Source organism: Triplophysa rosa, linkage group LG12, assembly GCF_024868665.1.
Source record: "Triplophysa rosa linkage group LG12, Trosa_1v2, whole genome shotgun sequence".
NCBI lineage: Eukaryota > Metazoa > Chordata > Actinopteri > Cypriniformes > Nemacheilidae > Triplophysa > Triplophysa rosa.
In genome coordinates this window covers 17,679,113-17,701,086 of record NC_079901.1, presented here as the reverse complement: position 1 = coordinate 17,701,086, position 21,974 = coordinate 17,679,113, and the positions used below count along the sequence as shown (strand labels likewise).

The window sequence follows — 21,974 nt, the reverse complement described above, 5'->3', positions numbered from 1 at the left end:
TTTCCTTAAATGCCGTAATGCATATTTGTCTTTATGACCCCAGCTGAGAAAGCCAAGAATGAGAAACTCAGCCTGCCCTGCTGAAAAAAAACCATACAACAATGCTTTACATTGCCAACACTATGAACCATTACATAGCAGTGTGTTTTGGGGATTTAATGGTTTTCTATTGATTCCTATCAACCCACCAACAGAACCCATCACAATACCAGCGGAGACCTAAAGAAACCATAACAGAAACCAGTATCAATCCTAATATAACTTAAAAGCCATTAGAAATTCTTTGATGGCTTCTAATTCTCCGTAAGTGAAGAAACTGTAGCTCCAATATCTCATATCTAGACGTATGTTGTCTAATATTTGTCCGTTGATCCAACGCTGGCCTCCGTCCTTACCGCGTTCATGTGGCTAAAGTTGTATAGAGGCGCGTGCACGAAGCCTTATAGCTCCGTTCCCGTGCAAAAATATATTTGAACAGCCTCAGTCAGTGCGCGACACCGAGCCTGCCGGGCGACAGCAGCGTCTCCTTTTAGCGAATGTGGAAACACAAACATCCAAACGATTAACGGACGTACACCCTAACGGGGACCGACGTGTAGTGGATTATTTTTATTTGTTTATCTCGGCAACAAACGGATATTTCTCCTGAGGTAAGCGCTGGGTTTAAATCCCTCATTCGAGGATAATGGCTCTGTTGTTGATTTTACTGGGCTTAGCGAGCTAGCTAAAAGCAGCTAGCCGACCGTGAAATAAGACAGTTCACCGTGTTCCTAATAAAAATCTCCACTTTTGTAGACTCGTTTTTGTTAACGCATTGTTATTGTGCTAGGGTCGTCTGTAGCCAGACATTTAGTTTTTATTAATTATCTTAAACGCCGAGATTTCCGTGTAGCCATTATTAGCCCGGCTTTGCTTAGCCCCCTGTGTTTGCTGCTAGTCAGACATACACACACTAAGTTCAACTGTAGTATGCAACTATTCCGTGACTATTTTAGTTTTGTTTCTTTTTCATACTCGGTTGTATGCATTCAGGCATGCTGAATTGTTTATATTTAACGTATGTGATGCTGCAGGAGAGTTAGTTCTCATTCAGACGGACAGTCTTAGGACAGACCATATAGATCGACTTGGAGAATAATATTAATTTCACGAGGTGTTCGACAACATCTACATACACAGTAGACCTAGTATAGACAGGGTTGGTTAGTTTCCTATTTGTATTACTGTCACGTGTCTATTATAGTAAAGCTGTTTGCACGTTGTGTATGTGGGAATAAACATTATTGCTGTGCTGAGGAAAATGAATCAGGGAGTTTCTGAACACTAGACACTTGAGCTGTACACATTATGGAAAATCACCAGATATGAGCGTGTGATTGCTTTAAAACCCAAAGGAGCTTAATGTCATAAAAGCCCGTGTCTTTGCTACACATGTGATTTATTTAAAGCTTCCAAGCTCACAGACGCCTTGAACTTGGCAACGTGATCACTCCGTTTTGTTTACAAAAGCGACTGAGATTTGCTATGGGGATGCTTTGCTTGCATCATTGTTGCAACATTACATTGAGCTTAAACGGGATTTGTTGTTGTTTTTACCCTTTACGATCTTTTTAAGCATCTACCCTATCGATTACAGTAATTGAGGTTAAGTTGCATTTGGTGTTGCACTAATGGCAAGACAGGATGGAGTCGCAAACCTCATCTGTAACTAACCTATTCTGCTATGTGCTACCACCCAGTTAGTCTCGTGTAGCCAGACCTTAACATTTTGGAACATTTAACAAACATTTTAAGATGGCCTGGCTTCACTGTTTCTGTAGAGCTGTAGGTTAACCTAGATCTTTCTTGGAACTCTCCACTTTGTTTACAAAATGTTCAAGAAGGTATCGGGTTAAAAACGTATATTTCTCTTCTGCGGCTATATACAGGAACATTCTGTTTCGGTGTGTCCAGGCACTTCCTACTCTTTCATTCTCTTTACACATTCACACAGTTATTGATTGTGTACTTTTTTTGTACACTGGGCATAGCCTACGAGCAGTGCTGTGAGCTTAAGTTCTTATACAATCGGAAAGTCTTGGCTTTGTTGTCATCCCTTCCTGCAGCTCAGTTGCATCATTTTTATCAATGACTTTCGTTTTATTGTGGTTTCATCATGTTCTGAACCTGTCCTCTCTGGGGCAGCTGCACAAACTTCAGATCAGGCCAACTTGGTCGCCCCCCATAAAAATGACATGTGTCTTAAGTTAGACACCTCTGCTCCAAGGTAATGGAGAGGTAACCTGACCTTGTTTACAATAGCTGAAACAGGAGTAAAGAGCAGACACCATTTCACACTCTCTATCCCATTCTGTGTTCTTTTTTTGCTGACACGCTAGTTTTCTCCACCCCCTTGTGCCACCAATATGACTAGATAATCGCTACATGATCGTAATTCTGGAGGACCATCTGTCCGAGAGTAGCAGACAAGAAGCCTGATTGTTAACGTCGCGTGCATGAGCTTATGTACATGCACGGAGGTGGGTGGATTCGGTTTTCACATTCCATCCCTCTGTGTTTGCTCTCAGTGACAGTGCTGCTTCTGAATTATACGTTTTTAGATTTTTTTAATTAAGATGTAACATTTGCTTACAATAATTGGGATTTTGTTTGTTGAAATAGTGTTCTTGTTATCCTAGTTAACCTCGTTAACATGTGTTAGCCTTGTTATGGCTTGCCAAGAAGTAGAAAAAGTGCATAAAAAGCATTTTGTTGTTGTTTATCTTATGCATTTGGGCTGTGTGCAGAATGTTTATTATTGTGGTGGTATGCTTTTCAGCATTGTACAGGTGCATGCATGCAGATCATACATGTCTCCCGATTGGATCTGACTTGTCATTTCAAACCTGTAGGACTTTCTTTCATCCCCAGAACACAAAAGAAGATATTTTGAAGAAAGTTGGTAACCGAACAGCACGGGCCAGTTAACGACATTCTTCAAAATATAATCATTGGAAATGACAAGAGGATGAGTAAATGATGACAGAATTGAATAAATGTCATGCTTTTACAGGACATTAGAGGGTGTATTAGCTAGGGATGTAACAATATTATCGATATCGTGTTATCGCAATAGCAAAATTGTCTTAATAATATTGTAGGGGTCACATGACTGAAACGACAGGTCTTCTGGGCCTAACATAGAGAATGTTAGAAAAAATAATAGATGTTACCTTTGGCAAGGTCCATCTGGTGCAATTATTTTATTTTATAAAAGTGATTTTTAGGTCATTTGACCCATCTCACACTATATAAGTCAAACCTCTAAGCAACAGTTATGATTAGAGGAGAAAGAAAATAGGATGCTTATGCCACGTTTCCAAGACATCATTTGTCACTTGAAATATAGCAATAAATACCGTACAGTGGACTTTATACCGAGGTATTATCGTGAGATATTACAGTGAGATTTTTATAGTGTTACATCCATATTAGCACTAATACACTGAGCATGCTAGGTTTTGAAAGTGTAAGCTTAAAGTGATAGTTCACTCAAAAATGTTAATTCTGTCATCATGTACATGTCACCCTCTTGTCATTTCAAACCTGTAGGACTTTCTTTCATCCCCAGAACACAAAAGAAGATATTTTGAAGAAAGTTGGTAACCGAACAGCACGGGCCAGTTAGTTAACAACATTCTTCAAAATATCATCATTGGATGAGGATGAGTAAATTATGACAGAATTTTAATTTCTGATGGAACTATCACTTTAATATTGACTCTGGTCTCAAGCTCACATACACAGATTACACAGCATAACGGTCAGTTTATGGTTCTGCGTAGGACCTACGCCGTAACCTACGGCGTAGCCTACACAGAGCCGCGTACCCTGTGCGTACCCTACGCCGTAGCCTGACGCGCACCTCTCCAAAAATGTAACAACGCGTCAACTCAACGCGGACCCTACGCGGACCGCAAGCGCTGTGATTGGTCGGTTTGGCAGCATCGTACTTCCTTCTACGCATTTCCGGCATCTTCTTCTCTGGTGTCTTCTTCCGGCAAGTTCAGAGTCCACAAAAGAACAACATGGTGAGCATCGACATCGACCAAGTTACTGAGCGTCTGATTGAAGAGGTTCGGAAATACACGCATCTGTATGACTCCTCTTCGGCGGACTATAAAGACTGTCAGATGGCGGCGAATTCTTGGAGAGAGATTTCCTCTAACGTCGGTTTGGCTTCCATTGTCGTTTGCAAACACTAGCATACACACACACAAAACATCGGCGAAGAAGAGCAAACCCATGAAAACACAAAGAGCCAACTAGCGTTTCGGCGGTGTAATTGCAGTATGACGCATACTCTCAACGCAGAACCATAAATGTTCACGACGGCGTCGTCTACGTACGTAGGCTACGCCGTATGTTACAGCGTAGGTCCTACGCAGAACCATAAACTGACCTTAACACATTGTGTTGATTGTGTCCTTACCCGCCCTTCTTACCCACAGCATGGGTCCGATAATGGTTAGAGCTGTTGGTTACCTTAGCAGCCCCAGCCTTGAGCTCTCTGCATATAGAGTTACGGGATAGGGCTCTAATGGATTCTGTCCATTGAGAAGATATCTTAGAGATGAGCAGGAGATAATGGATGGGATAGAATCGCTAATGAAGTGTGCATGTTCTGCATCATCTCCCCTGTTTGTCTTCAGATGGAAAAGCTTCTGTTTTCTTTTTTGAAGTGAAAGGGTGACTTGGAGACGTGAGAATCGGGACGATGCTGTTTGTTTAGTGGTGAGATAACAGTAGAATGTGATTCAGTTATAATGCTGTGGAGGAGCTATCTACCCCTAGTATTGTTTGCTAGAGATTAAATCAGTTCTGCCTGTTGTATGTCTCTAGGATTGTTTTGTGTTCATATTGACTGCGAAAGATATGCTTTGTAAAGGTAATATTCTTTGTAAGGATGTGAGTGAATGTCCTGTCCTTTCAGCGCATTTGTGTTTAAATCAAGGTGTGTGTGTGTGTGTGTAATGCGGATTGGGGTGTATAAAGACCATCTGTTTAGACCGCTCAACGTACCAGCTTTGTTTCATTCAAAATAATTGTATTGATGATCGTCGGGTTCACATGAGGGTGTGTGCTGCCTCTGAGATGTGTTAAAATGTGATTTTATGTCATTTTTTCCACTGGAAACCTGTTTTGCATCCCAGCGTTGGCGGAGAGGTAGTTTTTACTCGATGCTGACCTCAGTGACCTGCATGTAAATATTGGCCATGAGCCTTCATTTAAATGGAAATGGTCCTTTTGTTTACAAGTGCTTCTACTGTGTTGATTGGAGCTTTGTACATTAAACAAATCGTATTGTCGGCACATGATCTGGGCTCTTGGGGGCAGTGTGGAGCACATGGTGGTTTGATTTTCAGAGATGAGCTATAATTGTCTTTTTAATGCAGTATATGAGTCCAAATCTATGTTTGTTTCAGCTTGGATCGATTTGATTTGATATAATCATAAGATGTATCATCATTGGGAATCAGTCCAGTCCCTGAGTTTTTTACGCTAAATCTTTAAATGTTTATTTGTGTTATTAAAGTATACAAAAACACCCTGCATATGAAGATTAAGCTATATTTCTATAAACAAGAGCTGTTTTAGTTTACTATACTATTAGAGACAGATGAGTGAGATAACCTAATAAAACAGACTTCCTATTTTACAAGCGTGACCTCTCACATCTTCCCATTCGAATGATAATGTACAAACAGGTGAACAAAAGATTTAGCAAATGGTCTGGTCCTTTCAAAAGCTTTCATGTCTTCATGTGATTATCAGCTTCATTGTATGTAACAGCTCTGTGATTAACAGATGTTTTTGCATGAAAGAGGAAGAATTTAATCAAAAGAATTTAAGGATTTAACACCTTGTGTAACAGTTGGAATTTCAAGGTGATGGGTTCATTAAGTAGTCTCACGAGAACTGCTTTGTGGAATTTGGTGCTTGTCACTAAATCTGCAGGGCATGTTTTCGACGGGACTGAAGCCCCAAAGGTCACGCAGGACAGTCGGAGCTCTGTAATATCACTGAAAAAGGCATCAGAGGATATCTTCCAGACCTAATGTCAGTTTCAAGAGTAAAAAGGTCAGGTTGTTTTTATCGGCCTCATTCTGAACATGTGGGTGTGTACTGGGATATTTTTGGTAGTGGTGAGAGTGTGGTGAGTGGCGGTACTTGGTGGTAAACAACATCTTTTTGACTGGTGATGTCTGTGCATAGAGCTTCTTTACAGCAGTAAAAAACTTCAAAGCTGGCAATATTTAATTTGTTTTAATCTGTCATGTTCCCTCGCGCTATGTTCAAAGGCATTAATGTAGCCTATAAAGCTGCATTGTGAGGGTTGCGCGGTTTTTATTAGTGCCGTAACCGTTTACGAGCCGCGTGTCTTAACTGTCGTGTGGAAAGTGTTTTGTTTAGGTTGGCGGCTGCCGTTGAGGTGCTGTAAAGTCTCTTTGTCTGAGCGGTATGAATAGAGGCAGAGGCAGCCGCAAGAGGAGGAGCGGTGTAATCTGACACGGCTGGGCCCATGAACAGGTCCTACTCCTCCTCTCTCCTCAGGGAGAGAGAGAGAGAGAGAGAGAGAGAGAGAGAGAGAGAGAGAGAGAGAGAGAGAGAGAGAGAGAGACGGAGTGGCAGAGCGAGCATGCTGACACCACGCTGACATTTGACTCCCCAACCCACAGGCAACAGCGGTGGCAGTGCAGACGGGACTCTGCCTCGTCCATTCCTCCTTCCTTCTGCGGTCGCTTTGAGAGTTTGCTTCTCCGTGCAACAGCGTGTTGCTTCTCTCCGGTTTCACCTCGGGAGAGCTGGCGGGGTACTCTTAAGTCCAGGGAGTGGTCTTTCTCACACGGTCCTGGAATGTGCTTTTAAGAGTCAACTCAGCTCACCCCGTTTTTTCCCTTTTTTATCCCCTCTCTACGGATGTCTCAGGTCTCCTGCCAGGCATTGGAAGCTGGATCTGCTTGTGTAACATTCCTGGATTACAGCTATTGTTTTTTTTACCTCTTGCTTGATCAACTTTCTTGGTGCTTATCCTGGATTGTATTTTAAAGCAGGTTCCACTTTAAGGAATCGACTGGATAATTGCTCGAATTACTACTAGTGTGAGGTGTTCAAACATCATCTCTTTCCTCCATCGGGATGGTCGAATGGTAGAATACTTTACGCTGGCCTTGGGTGACCTGTTGGAGCAGAGTTTCGCTTGCACGGGTTTGAATGAAGAGTTTAAGAAAAGTTTGAGGAGGGGCCCTTTCTAATGGGCTTTCTTGTTTTCTTTTTATGAAAAGACCATGATGAAGAATCGATCTGATCCCCATGTCGGCCACTGTTAGGCTGCAGCCTGTGTACTCATGGAAGGGGGTGCTCAAGCTCTTTTCTTGCATAGCCGCCCATACTTCCAGTAAACCTAAAGGTAACAGAAACTTGTTCTCTCTCACTTACATGCTTACTAGCACAACCCGCTCACCTGGGAGAGACAAGACATGCCGGTTTCTTGTGCATTGTATTCAATGTGTTAACCCAAGCCTTCCTTTTATTTACATATGAAGGAAAACAACCCATTCACGCAGTTGGTTTTCTTAGGGCCTCTGGTTACATTCCTGGGATTTCGCTGAGGACAAAGAATGGAAATTTTGTCTGTTTTGAGAGACAACACTTTATGTTGTCTCTTCTGTTTGCTTTACGATGCGGAGATTTCTCCCAGCCATGGTTATTGTTTTCTTTGTAGTGTATGGTGAAGAAATGGAGCTGTCATCACATTCACTGTGTGGGTTATCTCGGCATCTTCAACCCTTTGTATTATGGTAGTTTATAATTTGTTACATGTAAATGTTGTGGGTTTGGTGGGGGGATGCTGAACACCAATGTTAGACAGTACAGTAAAGGCAGGCCAGGACTCGTCTGCCTTAAGCAACACCGACTCACCGGCTGGATATTCACATGTGTTTCTATTAGGGTTGTCACGGTACCATAATCATGTCTTACGATACTATACCAGCTGAAGTATCTCGATACCAAGTAGTATCACGATGCTGTGCCATATAATTCAAATCTATACAAAAAAAACAGATTTAGATTAAACATTTTGTATTTACTATAGTAAACTGTATTATACTTTGCACTAGAATATGTTGTTGTATTAACTGTAGTAATTGGATAAATTGTAGCAAATACATTTACATTTAGTCATTTGTAAATACAATACTGTAGTATACGTTAAATATTTACTATGATAAGACTCAAAAACACTAGTATCTATGAGTTTTAGTAGTTTACTGTAGTAAATACTGAAGTACACTAGATCATTTTTCACATAGGAACTAATTCAAATGTTGGACAAATATAATTGATACAGCAGTCTTTATAAAGGGAAATATTAGGCTTACTTTAAATGCAGAACTAAAACGGCCAGTAGGTGGCGTCAATTTCCCAATGAGTTAGTGAATCATTTAACCAACTCGTTCAAATCGCCAATTTGAATCATTAACTCATCCGAGACATTCAAAACACACATTCATTTTGGAGATAAACAACGCAAAAAGGCAGATGTAAGTGTTCAAATAAATATTAATGCGCATATGCAACTATAACTATGATACTACCATTTCAAAAATAGAGAGGCATCGGGGGTATTTTGAAGCTTTAGCATCGCGATGCTACCGTAGCACCGGTACACCATGCAACCCTAGTTTCTACGATCTGTACATAGTGAGTTTATCTCATCTCTTTCACTCAGTGTTTACTCTTCAGCCCATAGCTTTTGCTGTTTAATGATTCAGTTAGATTCTTTACTACATAGAATTTGTTATTAGTTCTGGTACGTTATGATGGACTAGTTATTAGCTGAACTTACAAAATCGATTCACAAATATTGAAAAATTGTCAGCATTTACTTACCAATGAAAGTTTTTTTTATTTAAAGTATTGCACTGGCAATTAAATGCAATACTACAGCGAAAATCACTATAAAAGTATTTTAGAATTATATTCTTAAAAGGCTAATCTTTAGTTTTCCACATAAAATATAAGTAAATAACAGAAATTCATATTCAGGAAAGTTTGATGCATTAATAATGTAGGTCTAATTAGCAGCGGGTTCAGTGTTAATATTTAAACAAAATTGAGTGTTTAAGTCTCTGTTGGTTTTTGTCATTCTGTTTTGTGCTATTGACCATCTGCCAGATTTCTACTTTTATACCTCTTAAAATGCTGAACAATTTCACTAGATACTTTAATGCACATTGATCGATCTTCCACCCTGAATGGCATCTGATGAAATATTGAAGTGTGGCCTAATGTGGAGAAATCAATGCGAAGCCGGAGCGGTATTGTGCTGTGCATTAGTACTAAACCATGGTGTAGGGCGAGATGTTGCATCTGCTTTAACAGACATTTAAAATAGATGCAACAGCATAAAGCTGTATTTATAGGGGCACACTAAGCAGTTCGGGTGGAGGGGCATGTCAACATACAGTTAGGGTGCGTTCATATTTGTAGTTCGGTTCTTTTGGTCCGGACCAAAAAGAAAAAAATAAATGTAGTTCTGGTTCGCTTAGAGTTCAGACTGGCATTTTAACAGCGAACCTAAAGATATCAAACCTAACAGCTTACGAAAAGTCACAATGTCATTGGACAGCTTTTATGATTTATATTTTAAAACTGAACTTAAAAGTGGAAAAGTGAAATAAAGTTACCAGACATGCAAAACAATGTTGTGTGGTGGGTTATACATGCTCAGTGTATGCCTGCGCATATGATGGTATTTTTAGCAAGCCGGTAACTTGCGAAGACAAGAAGACCTCATGAAGTGTTTAAAGCAGTCAAAACGGCACCAGGAATTCCTCTTATGTGTGCAAGCACAGATCTAGTAAGCACTCATTTTATAGGACCAAATCACTTGATTTTCGGGTCGTATATTATCATCACCAGAGCCGATTCTTCCTATAGGCAAACTACGCAAGTTGAGTAGGGCCCCTGTACCACCAGGGGGCGTCCTTGAGTACTGAATCAAAAACGCTATAATGTAAACAAGACGCGGATTCAACTTTCTGCCTTCGGAGTGTTCTGTTACAAACTTTACAGGAATCATTTGGAAATTTCCTTTTTAATACTAAATTTATTTAATTACTGTGACATACTCGGACATCATGCAGTGCGCACAGGTGATGACATGCGCATAATGTGATGATGCGTCTTACATATGGCTTCAAAATGAAGCTATCTGTCTGTAGCGGAAAAACGGCAACAACGTGAAGCAAAAGAACAAGAACTAGAAGGCATGTGTTTTTGTACTATTTTAAAGTCTTATTTAGTTTTGTCAACTTATGCAAGTACATATTTACAAAACAGTTGGTTTAACTCAACGTTCGATAGTCGTGAATTTAGGGACCGTCTCCAAAGTTACATACACATTCATATTCTAACTTCAATAGCATTTACAGGGAATATCTTCGTCACAAAACCAGCTGTACAATGTTCATGTGAGTCTCAGCTATAATGCACACCATGTCGTTTGCCCATATGTAATTTTTGTGTCATCACATTTAAAGAATAATTGATATGTTTTGATTTTGAATGCTTAGCTTTCTTGAGTAAACTATATTTATCATGATTTATTTTTGTTAATCGCTCATTTGATTAGTAAAAAGCTAGATGGTTCCAGAGCCATATGTTACTTTAGGTAAAGGATTATTTACATGTAAATCAAAATGTGAATTTAATTTATACTTAATTGTTCTTACTGTCAGTTTAAGGTTTTTTGTCTTTCAGTTTTAGTGTGTGAATTAATTTATCCTTTTATTTTTTATATTTTACAGTTATGCTCATCTAATTTTAACTATTATGACAAGGGCCTCTCACAAAGGTTTGCATAGGGCCCCCAGACTTCTAGGTTCGGCACTGATCATCACTTACTTTTTTTGGTTCGGTTCGATGCCTTTGGTCCGTGTTGCCTTCATATTTCAATTGAACCGCCAGAGTTCGTTTGAAAGTGGACCGAGACCCATCTTTTTCAGCGTTCAGCGCACCAGGGTTTGGGTGGCAGCATTCACACTTGCACAAATAAACCGCACTAACAGAGAAATCGCACCAGAATTTGTTTTAATCGAACCAAACATGGCATATGTGAACACACCCTTAGTTTCTCAACATTATGGTATGAAGAAATATCTGTTCTCCTTGTTCTAGGCTGGTAAATCATCTTTTCCTAAGTGTTGTGATTATAGAAACTTAACAGCAGTAATATATAAAAGATGAAAGAGACCACATAGAAGTATTTAAGAAAGTTACACTATGTAAATGTTTTTTTTTACAGCCATGACCGAATCATTTTTTATCATTTTTTATCTTTTGCAGATATTTTTATTTTGTTTATGTAAATAATAATTAGTAAATAAGCAGTTTGTTTAGTATGTTGCTGGTCTTTTCCCAGTTTTTGTTGTATTTACGGTAAAGCATGAAAACTATTTGGTTCAACAAAAAAAGAGCGGACTTGTTTTGCTGCACTGACTAGATGTGAGACCTGATTTCACCTGCTGTCCTCATTGAAAACCAGGAAAAGATTTGTTTCTTTGTCTGTTTAAAGACTAATCAAACCCCCTCTGTGTTTTTCTTTCTGTCTCTCCCTTGCATTCCAGAGGTCCTCACATTTCAAGGAAAGAAGAGAGACGTACTTGGGAATCATATGGACGAAGGCAAGTTTTCAGTTTATGTTCTCAACGCGTGAGTTCTGTTGTGAAAACAACAATTGTACTAATTCAATCAGAGTTTTATGCCAATTTGCAGGCCTCATGTAGGTTGAAACTTGCAAGGGTTAGGTTCCTCTTGGTTCCTTTAGTTCAGCCTGAGTTCATGGTGATGTGGAAAGCTTGAGATAGATAGACAATAACGGTGTGCAAAGCAGCCGGTATTTGTATCTGTATTTGTATTTGTTGAGGGGGGTAAAGTATTTGTATTTGTATTCGAGTAAAATTCAAAATATGCGTAAAAATCCAATTTTTTTGCGTTACACTTCTAATTTACGTTATAGTGTACGTAAACAGTAGTGATGGGAAGTTCGGATCATTTTACTGACTGGGATCTTTGAGTCTCGTTCAGCAAAATGAACGAATCTTTTTTCGAGTCATATCGTTCATTTCGTTCATTTTAGCAAAATATAATTAAAATGTTACATGTTACTTTCCTAACACATCTACTACTTATGCAAACGTTGATCACATTACAAACAATACAAAACTATAATGCTATAAGAAACAGAAAAGATTAATTCATTGTTTACCTGGGTCTTTAGTCTATGATTAGCTCACCACACCTCTTATCTGACAAGTTCTCGGGTTTGACAATAAGAGTTTCTTCATCCAAAGCAGTGCCTGTAAATATTCTCCATACCCTCTCCATATCTGTTATTTATGAACCAGTCTGTACCATCAGACTCCCATTTCCTCTGGCCCATAACCAACAAACGCCTGACACGCCCATGTCTACCCAAACCATCATGTGCCGCTTCACGCTGCCATGTTCTTGACCTTAATCTTTTCATCCACCAGAGTCCTGTTTGCCAAAATCTTGTCCATGCCTGCCATCAATTCCATAAGGGCTATTTCCAGAGAATCATCTTCCAAAAATCTGTTTACAAATGAGAATAGAGCATGAACAGTTCATTTTATTGGAACATGTCCCAGAATATATCCAGCAAACCCCTTATGCGATCATCCATTTGTACTGTAGAAGATTGTTTCCGCAGTACATTCCAGCCATTTACAGAAATGAGCAGAGCTTGTCAAACTTAGCTCTTAAATCTTAACACAAAGCTTTTATTATACATAATAAATACTGCCTCCAATTCTCAGGAATAACACTAATACCCAATACAGAATGTTGCAGACCAATAAGCACATTAGAAAGACCGTAGTAACCACAAACCCAATGCTAACATCTACTGAGTAAACGTAGCTCCTGACCATGACATCTCCTTGGAATTTGTTACCCCTGACATCAGGCCACATTATTATTGTATCTGATAAAACAGCAAGCCAGAGTTCAATAAAATTAGCATTTGCCAGCTCATTTCATGCCATGAGATTCATTATATTTACATTTACATTTAGTCATTTAGCAGATGCTTTTATCCAAAGCGACTTACAAGGAGTTCAGGGAGCAATAAGCGATATGTCATACAGGAGCGGTAATACAATAGGTGCTAATATAAAGTTACTAGTTTCAACAAAAGCTAGACCACTACCTGTTGAGAGAAAGAGAGGGTTAGTTTTTTTCCATTATTCCCTCCAAATAACTGTGCAGCTGGAAATATATATTATCCAAACGTGTCTCTCACTTTTTAAAGTACTACTGTACACTGGCAGTAACTGTGTTCAGTTACTTGCTAATTCATGTAGATGGTTCATGTCAGAGGTTACTCACATTTGTACAGTTCAAACAAGCAGAACAGCTCCTTCATTTCACACCCTGCGTATATTTTTAATCTGGAAATTGTTTCTGCACCGTTATTTATTTTGTGAGTGACATCAGTGGCCTCAATTAAACAGATTCTGATTTGCATTTAACGGCACCAATACTTCATTTACCATGAGTAGTTTTTCTTCTAGAGTAGAGCTGTTGTAAGGTTTGTTTATTCAATTAACCCCAATTAGAATTTAAATGAAAGGATTAAAGTTTATTCTAAATGATGTCAGAGACCAAATAAAAACAGCTGCTCTTGGTATGTTTTTCTGCCGTCTCTACACAAAACTTGTGTAGTGAAGTGATAGTTCACCCCCCCCCAAAAATCATTTACTCACCCTCTTGTCATTTCTAACCTATGAGTTTCTTTCTTCCGCAAAACACAAAAGAAGAATGTTGTTAACTGGCCCCCATTCACTTGCAATGCTTTTGTGTCCATACCAAGTGAATGGGGGCCAACTTCGGTTGCCAACTTTCTTCAAAATATCTTCTTTTGTGTTCTGCAGAAGAAAGAAAGTCATAAAGGTTTGAAAAGACAAGAGGGTAAGTAAATGATGACAGAATCTTCACTTTTGGGTGAATTATCACTTTAAAAACCAGCTTTGATATATATTTTTTATGCCTTATGTTAAGGTCTTTTGTTTCCTGATTTTTTTTGCCAGCGCTTATCATCTGTTCTGTCAGGAATCAGCTTTTATCTTTTGCCAAACACATGGTATCTAAATTTAGGGTCTGTGCGCAGCGAGACTTGGGTTGCAGTGTTGAAAATTTGACAGTAAACTAAACATTAGGATACTTGAGACATGACTGTGACTTGATGGCAATTACCTGTTACATTATGTGTGACAACTCCAGAGAGACTTCAGGCCTTTTGCTTTTGCTGTAGGGTGTGGTATGTGGTAGGTCTTTTCCTTTAGACGAATCTCTAAAAAAGTGCCTATGATGTAATGGTAAATAATACTGTTGTGTGAAGGAATTATCCGAGCTAAAGATTCATGTCTCAACCAGTTGATTAATATATTTAATAACAGATTAAAGACTATTAATTATAATAGTTATTATAATAATTATAGTAATTATTGTTGTTGTTAATAGAATTGATTAATTATCGACATGTTGGCTAGTGTTGGGCAATATTCTCTATAGTCAGATCGTTCTATCGCCTGCCTGTGGATCGACGATACATGATAGTATCGAGGGGCGGGGCAATTACGCATTTATCTATGACAATCTGGATTTGTGGACAAAAACAGAAGCTTGCATGTCTAGAAAATGCTCATGTGTGACTGCAATTAGCATTCTATCAGAGTTTAAGTTCAGTGCAGTTGGCAACATTGTTACTTACCACCGCAACCTTTTAAACGAGAGAAAGTAAACTATTGCTATAAGTCAATATCATTCATCCAAATGAGGAAAGCCCGAGCCGCGCGCATCACAAGCTCTCTCGTGCGCTGAAAACTCAAAGCCCGCACATTATAAACTCTCTCTGGTGCAAGGAAAAGCCTCACAAGCTCTCTTGCATGAAGAAATGCGTTTGTAATATTGATTTGCAACATATATTGGCAAACAGCCAACTATCGTCGATAGTCATCGATTTATAAAAACAAACTTGAAGGAAAAATTTGCGCACCTGCACGCAAACTCTGACCCATGCGTACGCACATTCTGGAGACAAGGGGCGACACAAATGGTGAGTTAGTGAACTTAGATTGCAGAAACTAAGATTGATAAAAACGATTATAAGCATTAATGCCTCGCACACATTTAATTTGACCTCATATCCGTTAAAGATCCACATTATCACGAAGATTAAATCTGCAGTTATTTGCGCTTGTATTGAGCGATAATTGTTTCTTGCACCTTCTTGTAAAATCCAACTCAAATCTTAAATAAAAATTCAATCTAAATATTTAATCAGCATTGTCTCTACTATGAGCGCATGATGAGAAGATGATCCGACTGAATAGGGACAGCATCAAATATGATAACTGCAGAACACAGTGTAAAAAAATACTAAATATATTTTCCTTAAATACTGAGCATAATCATCAAATGTCAAAGTCTGAAAATTCAGCCATTAAGCTCTCGCACAATCGTTTCTCTTTATGTTCACGTTATCAGTCCTAACTATGTTCATAACAAAACCGGAATGAAGAAACATTCGTCTTTTGCAATTATGTCTTTAATTTTATTAGGACACTACTGATTAATGAGGTGATTTTAATGAGGTGTTAATGATCAGTCTAAATGCTGCAGAGACTTTAATATAATTATAACAATTATTAATCTGGAAATCTCAGTAAATCTCATGTGTGGCCATTTGTGATTTCGTTACGGAGATAAAGGATGGGATCGGGTGTTTTTGGCAGTTTTACATCATTTTTTGTTATTTTTCTATGGCATCTGATAGCGGTTGGACCCGGAAACGGTATACGTCCATTATGGTGCGTGACGTCAGACTTAACAAGCGGATTGGATGCCAGGCTTTTTAATATACAAATCAGCATTCATGAGGTGCTTTGCATTGACTATTTATGGGTAAAAATGGGCGTGTACAGGGCGGGATATGAGGCTGGTTCACGTACGCACACTTGCAGGTGATCTGTGATTTATAAAGCGAATATTGCTTACAGGTGTGCGTATGCACGGTTTTATAAATCTGAATATTTTTTGGCATACGCTATTTTTGGTTTTCGGGCGCTCATACACTTCGTAAGGATCCTACGCACAGTTTTATAAATGAGACCCCTGGTCTGTTATAGGGCTGTGTATTGGCAAGTGCCTCCCGATACGATACATATCACGATAGATGGGTCACGATACAATATATTGGTATGTATTTCGATACGATACACATTTGCGATATACTGCAATACTTTAAATAGAAAATGTAAAAAGTAGAGCTAGAAATACAACATGCTGTGCACCACCGGGGGTTTTCTGTAAGGATAAGTGTAAAAACATCCCTTACCTCTGCAGAGTGGCCATGATGTGCGATGCATGGACCTTTAGATCAGAGGTTTGGGTTCTCAAACTGTGGATTGCGCCCCTCAAGTGGGTAGCACAGGGGAATAAGGTGGCTCACGCAAGTCACTTGGCTGTTGTGCTGCATTACAGTTAAAACAATGAACATGGGCAGTGTAAAACCCCTGGTTCATCCGTGCTGTAAATGTGCTGGTGTCACATCCGTGAAAGCACAATAAATGTCATTGTTACTTTTCTTAATAAACTTTTTGTCTAATGCACTGCAGTAGCCAAGTGACTTGTGTCATGACTTGGGAAGCCTACAAACAGCATAATTTATATAACTCATTACTCCATTACTTATTTTGAAAACCAAAGCACACCCACACATCAGCTCTGAGAGCTCCAAGCGGTCTCATATTTTTCGCCATGCTCGCTTTCACTTACTTTTGGTCGTATGCATATGACATGATTTATCGATAGTAGAGGTATCACTATCGATACACTACTGAAAAAAAAAAATATTGCGATAGTTACATGTATCAATATTTTTGCACAGCCCTAGTCTGTTATTGTTTAACTATCTACAGGAGACTTAAAAATACAATCTTGGGTATTTCAGTGTTTTTAGGCTGTAGTTTGGGCTTTCTCTTTTGTTCTTTCTTCCGAACTCCATTAGAGTGCACTCCAACCACTTCCTCTGGGCTTACAGGATTTCCTGTAATATGTGATGGACTGCAAACTTTCCACTGACACAGCAGCTCAGAACTGCTGGAATCACAACGTGCCACATTGCTTTTGATTCCCAGACGTTTACAGAGAAAATCAGCAATGTCACAAGAACTGCTACGACATTGCATACGCCCAGACCAATTCTTAGAAATTTGTTTTTAACTCGAAGAATACTATTTATGTGCCATATAATTTCTACACTAAAAGGGCTTTTCAGACTTATGAAAATATGTAGACAACTCCCTCTTGGCACAGTGAACTACGAAGTAAAACATATGTCTGACCATAAAGATATACAATGTTGTTTGCTTAAGAAAATCCAAGCCACCCATATCGGACTAATTGTTTGATGAATTGACATTTATTCTTGCTCATATTGAAGAGCATCATTATACGGATGAACAAAGACATGATGTTTGAACATGCTGCTCTGGAATGCTTGTTCTCCGTCCCCCCATAGGAAACCAACATATATCTGATGGATTGATTTTGGCCTTGGCAGTAGTAGCGTATTTTGCCTGCCAGCCACAACTTGTAAAAGTCAGTATCCATAAATAATCCCTTCTCACCAGTTTGGCTCTATCTCTCAACTGCAACTCTAAACTAGACTGGACTGGCCCTCAAGTCACAATCCAATTCAGTTAGCCTTTTTCTCTTTTGTGAGACAGATCACTTCAGCTGTCGTTGAAGCTCAGTTTAATGGAGCGCTGCTGTTGTAACACTAGTCTACAACAGCAATCAGCCGCTGCGTCTCTGTAGCGGGATGTTGGCATGCTATCTCTTTGGCTCAACTACCAGGAGACAGACTCTCTTTGGCTCTCTCGTGTATCAATCACACCACACACAAGCAGTTTTGGCCACAGACGGCGTAAGATAGACGTTATCATAAACTCTTGCAGAAGCCGTGTTCTTTCCCTAACACCATATTCATGTAAACCCTCGCCCAAAACCCCCTAAATTTCAAGCCATCAATGATAGGTGGGGATTTTGTTCTGGGCGCTAATCTTAACCACGTTTCAGAATATCGATCCAGGAATGTGTAAATCATATTTATAAATTCAATATAAATGTTTTACCTTCATACTGTATCTTTCTAGGCCTGCAGTCAGTAGAGCCAACAGCATGCTTGGGCTAATTTTGGCCCTAGGTGTCATACCCAGATTTCTGCTCAGTGAGGTGGCTAAAAATACATTAGGCTTTATCAGAACAGATGTGTTTACTAGCATTTTCTAAGCCACCTACACACACTGAGCTTCACTGTCTATCCACTCCCCCGCCCTGCTTGCTGGCACCGTCCATATTCCTCCACATGAGACGTTTCGGGGCGCTCTGATCCAGCTGCGTTGCTCTTTTGTTCTGTGTTCCTTTTATCCGAAAGCAGGCTTATCATTTGATTGACGGATTCTACCTATCGGCAGATGTGTAAATGTAGGGTATATATAGTGGTGGGGTGTCACGGCTGGGTCACACCCCCTTTCTTTCATGCAGCAGGGAAGAATCCATCTCTGTTCTCATTCGCTTCCCTACAGGTCGTCCCATAAGCATACACACTGCTTACTGCAGCTAGTTGCCATAGAAACACTCCTGCAGCAGACATGCGCTCTAGACATCGGAGTCTACGCTCCCTGTCTGGCTTTTTAAAAGCGTGAAGATCTGTGCGTTTTGCTCATGCTAGAAATAGCTCCGAGCGTTCCCCAGAGGCCCACATGTGACTTTATCGGCTGCAATAGACGGCTATATTTCTGAATAGACTCGGCTGTGAGCAAGGCTATGCAATTCATGCTTGCATGTGTTCCTGAATTTATGATTTTATACTGGGTGATTCAGCAGAAATGTGTTAGGGATATACAAAATTATTTATTTTGAAATTGTCTTGGATTCTAAATGTTCTAGTTTAGTTCGAGGAGGAAAAATGTAAATGAACTGGTTAGTAGGTCTTTGTGACCCCTCCCTAAGTTGTGTACATTTTCCCTTAAAGTGATACTGCACCCAAAAAAATGTTGTCATCATTTACTCACCCTCTTGTCATTTCAAGCCTGTATGACTTTCTTACGCAGAACACAAAAGTAGATGTTTTGAAGAATGTTGTTAACTGGCCCCATTCACTTGCATTGGGTTTGTGTCCTCACAATAGAAGTGAATGGGGGTCAGTGCTGTTCGGTTACCAACTTTCTTCAAAGTATCTTCTTTGGTGTTCTGCAGAAGAAAGAAAGTCATAAATGTTTGAAATGACAAGAGGGTGAGTAAATGATGACAGAATTTTCATTTTTGGGAAAACAATCACTTTAAGGCTGTGTTTTAAAAATGTCTACAGGAAAAAGCTCAGGTTTGAAATAGTTTTTAGCTTCGTTCCTTTCAATGTGCTTCGAGATCATTTCTACCTTGCTGACTGTGTTAACCACACTAATTCTGCTCTCTTCCTTTTCTTTCTTCAGAAATGAGTCGCCAGACTGCCACAGCGCTGCCCACAGGAACCTCAAAATGTCCCCCTTCTCAGCGCGTCCCTACCTTGTCGGGCACCACAGCATCCAACAGTGACCTCGCCAGCCTGTTCGAGTGCCCCGTTTGTTTCGACTATGTGCTGCCCCCCATCCTGCAGTGCCAGAGCGGCCACTTGGTTTGTAGCAACTGCCGGCCCAAGCTCACCTGCTGCCCCACCTGCAGAGGCCCGCTCGGGTCGATCCGCAATTTGGCCATGGAAAAAGTGGCCAACTCCGTGCTGTTCCCGTGCAAGTACGCCTCGTCGGGCTGCGAAGTCACCCTGCCGCACACAGACAAGGCCGAGCACGAGGAGCTTTGCGAATTCCGGCCGTATTCTTGCCCCTGTCCTGGCGCTTCATGCAAGTGGCAGGGTTCGCTCGACGCCGTCATGCCCCACTTGCTGCACCAGCACAAGTCTATAACCACGCTACAGGGTGAGGATATTGTCTTTCTGGCCACAGATATCAACCTGCCTGGGGCAGTGGACTGGGTCATGATGCAGTCGTGCTTCGGCTTCCACTTCATGCTAGTGCTGGAGAAGCAGGAGAAATACGACGGCCACCAGCAGTTCTTTGCCATCGTGCAGCTGATCGGCACAAGGAAACAGGCGGAAAACTTTGCCTACCGGCTAGAGCTAAACGGCCACCGGCGGCGGCTCACTTGGGAGGCCACGCCACGTTCCATCCACGAGGGCATCGCCACCGCCATCATGAACAGTGACTGCCTGGTGTTTGACACCTCCATCGCTCAGCTGTTTGCAGAAAACGGCAACCTGGGCATTAACGTCACCATATCCATGTGCTGAGGACTAATAGCTGTGCATACTTGAATGCATTACACATACACACAGTCATACGTACAAATACAAACGTCATTTCAAAACACGGCAGGATACCTTGAGTTGTGCTTGTGGGGAGTAGCTAAGCTAGGATTTTTTTTGCCGTTGTACGTTCCAAGTAATCATCAGATAAAGTCATCGGTTGGAGCTTCGCACGTCCAACCAGAATTTGCTCCTGGGTTCTCAATTTTATGCTACAATTATACATATATTTAAATAATATTAATGTATTCTACATTTTTGAGAGCAACTTTCTTTGCCCTTGAAGGTATAGGAAAGCCACGTTTGTTGAATGGACATTTGCAAATGTGGCATTTGGGGCAGGGGTTGGGGAAACTGCACGCCAAGGTCGATGGCGGTTGGGGATATTGATCAATTCTGGGGTGGGTTTGCTCAAAAGGTGCAGCCCTGTGAGCAACTTTTTGTTTCCGTTTTGTTTGCTTCCCAAGACATTTTGCATTTCAGTTCAGATAAAACACTAACTTTTATGTTCAAATATTAGGTTTTGTTTTACTCTAGTCTTTTTTTTTAACTGCAAATTTTCCCTCGGGTATGATATGGAAAGGTTTTGGTGCATGACCACTGGATAAATTAAAATAAGTCCAGATTTCATTTTAGAAGTCTTGTTTGTTTCTGCCTGTCACTGCAGTATTTCTTCTGTTTGTTTTGAAGGGATGGTTTTGCCGAGAACTTGGCACGTGCACATCGAGCCAGATTACAAATACGGTTTGTGTCGTATTTGTAAGACCGTTAAAAATAGCTTTTTTTCTCATGACATGGAATCCCTCCATTACAAACACTGAAATAAACACTGCATTGAATATCAGGCTAGGAGCAAGGGCAAATATTACAGTTATGAGATTGTCATAATTATCATTTTGTAATGACATAAGAAAATGGAATGAAAAAGGCTGTTGTAACATTGTGGCTAATCTTCAGTGTTTGTAGATAGTGTTGTTCTTCAGAAGACCTCAGTGTCTTTTTCTCTTTTTGTAAGTCAATATTTTTGTTGTTGTTGTTCTTTGTATGTCTCTATTTCTGTTTTTTTTTTCAAGAATAGGGTGAAGCAAAGCCAAACATCTCTGTGGATACATTGTACTGTTGCTAGTCCTGAACTCTAATTTTATTATGTTTTATTGTTTGTTTTGTTCTATTTTGCCAGTAAATAAATCTATCTTTTTCATACTCTTTGTGAATTTTTACTTCTCATTACCATCTCAAGGTGTGTTTATGCTGTGTTTTTTTCATCAGCTTATACATAAGAATATGATTGAAGTAATATATTCTACTACCTATTTATTTAACTGTCAAGTTAGGCAAAAAAGTTATATTTTTTGGTACCATTATGCAAGTGTAAAGGATTAAGATGATGTTGTTGCCCATTTCCCTGTGTCTGTTTGTTTGTTTGCTAGAATGCAAATTACTTTCCTCTTGTGTCATCACTATAAAGCTATTTGATTACAGT

At 39.9% G+C, this 21,974-nt stretch overlaps 1 protein-coding gene across 2 annotated transcripts; it reads left to right on the top strand.

The window, feature by feature from the left end:
- The first annotated feature begins 486 nt into the window (after positions 1-486).
- Positions 487-21,688, top strand: siah1 (siah E3 ubiquitin protein ligase 1). Of its 2 annotated transcripts, none has more exons than XM_057348267.1 (3): positions 487-650; positions 11,673-11,729; positions 19,626-21,688. In XM_057348267.1, the coding sequence occupies exons 2-3, from the start codon at positions 11,720-11,722 to the stop codon at positions 20,474-20,476; spliced, it is 861 nt and encodes a 286-aa protein (XP_057204250.1). In that variant the 5' UTR covers positions 487-650; positions 11,673-11,719; the 3' UTR covers positions 20,477-21,688. The 2 variants fall into 2 exon arrangements, with proteins under 2 accessions (XP_057204250.1, XP_057204249.1); XM_057348266.1 differs by lacking the exon at positions 487-650 and adding an exon at positions 5,845-7,450.
- The last annotated feature ends 286 nt before the right edge of the window (positions 21,689-21,974 follow it).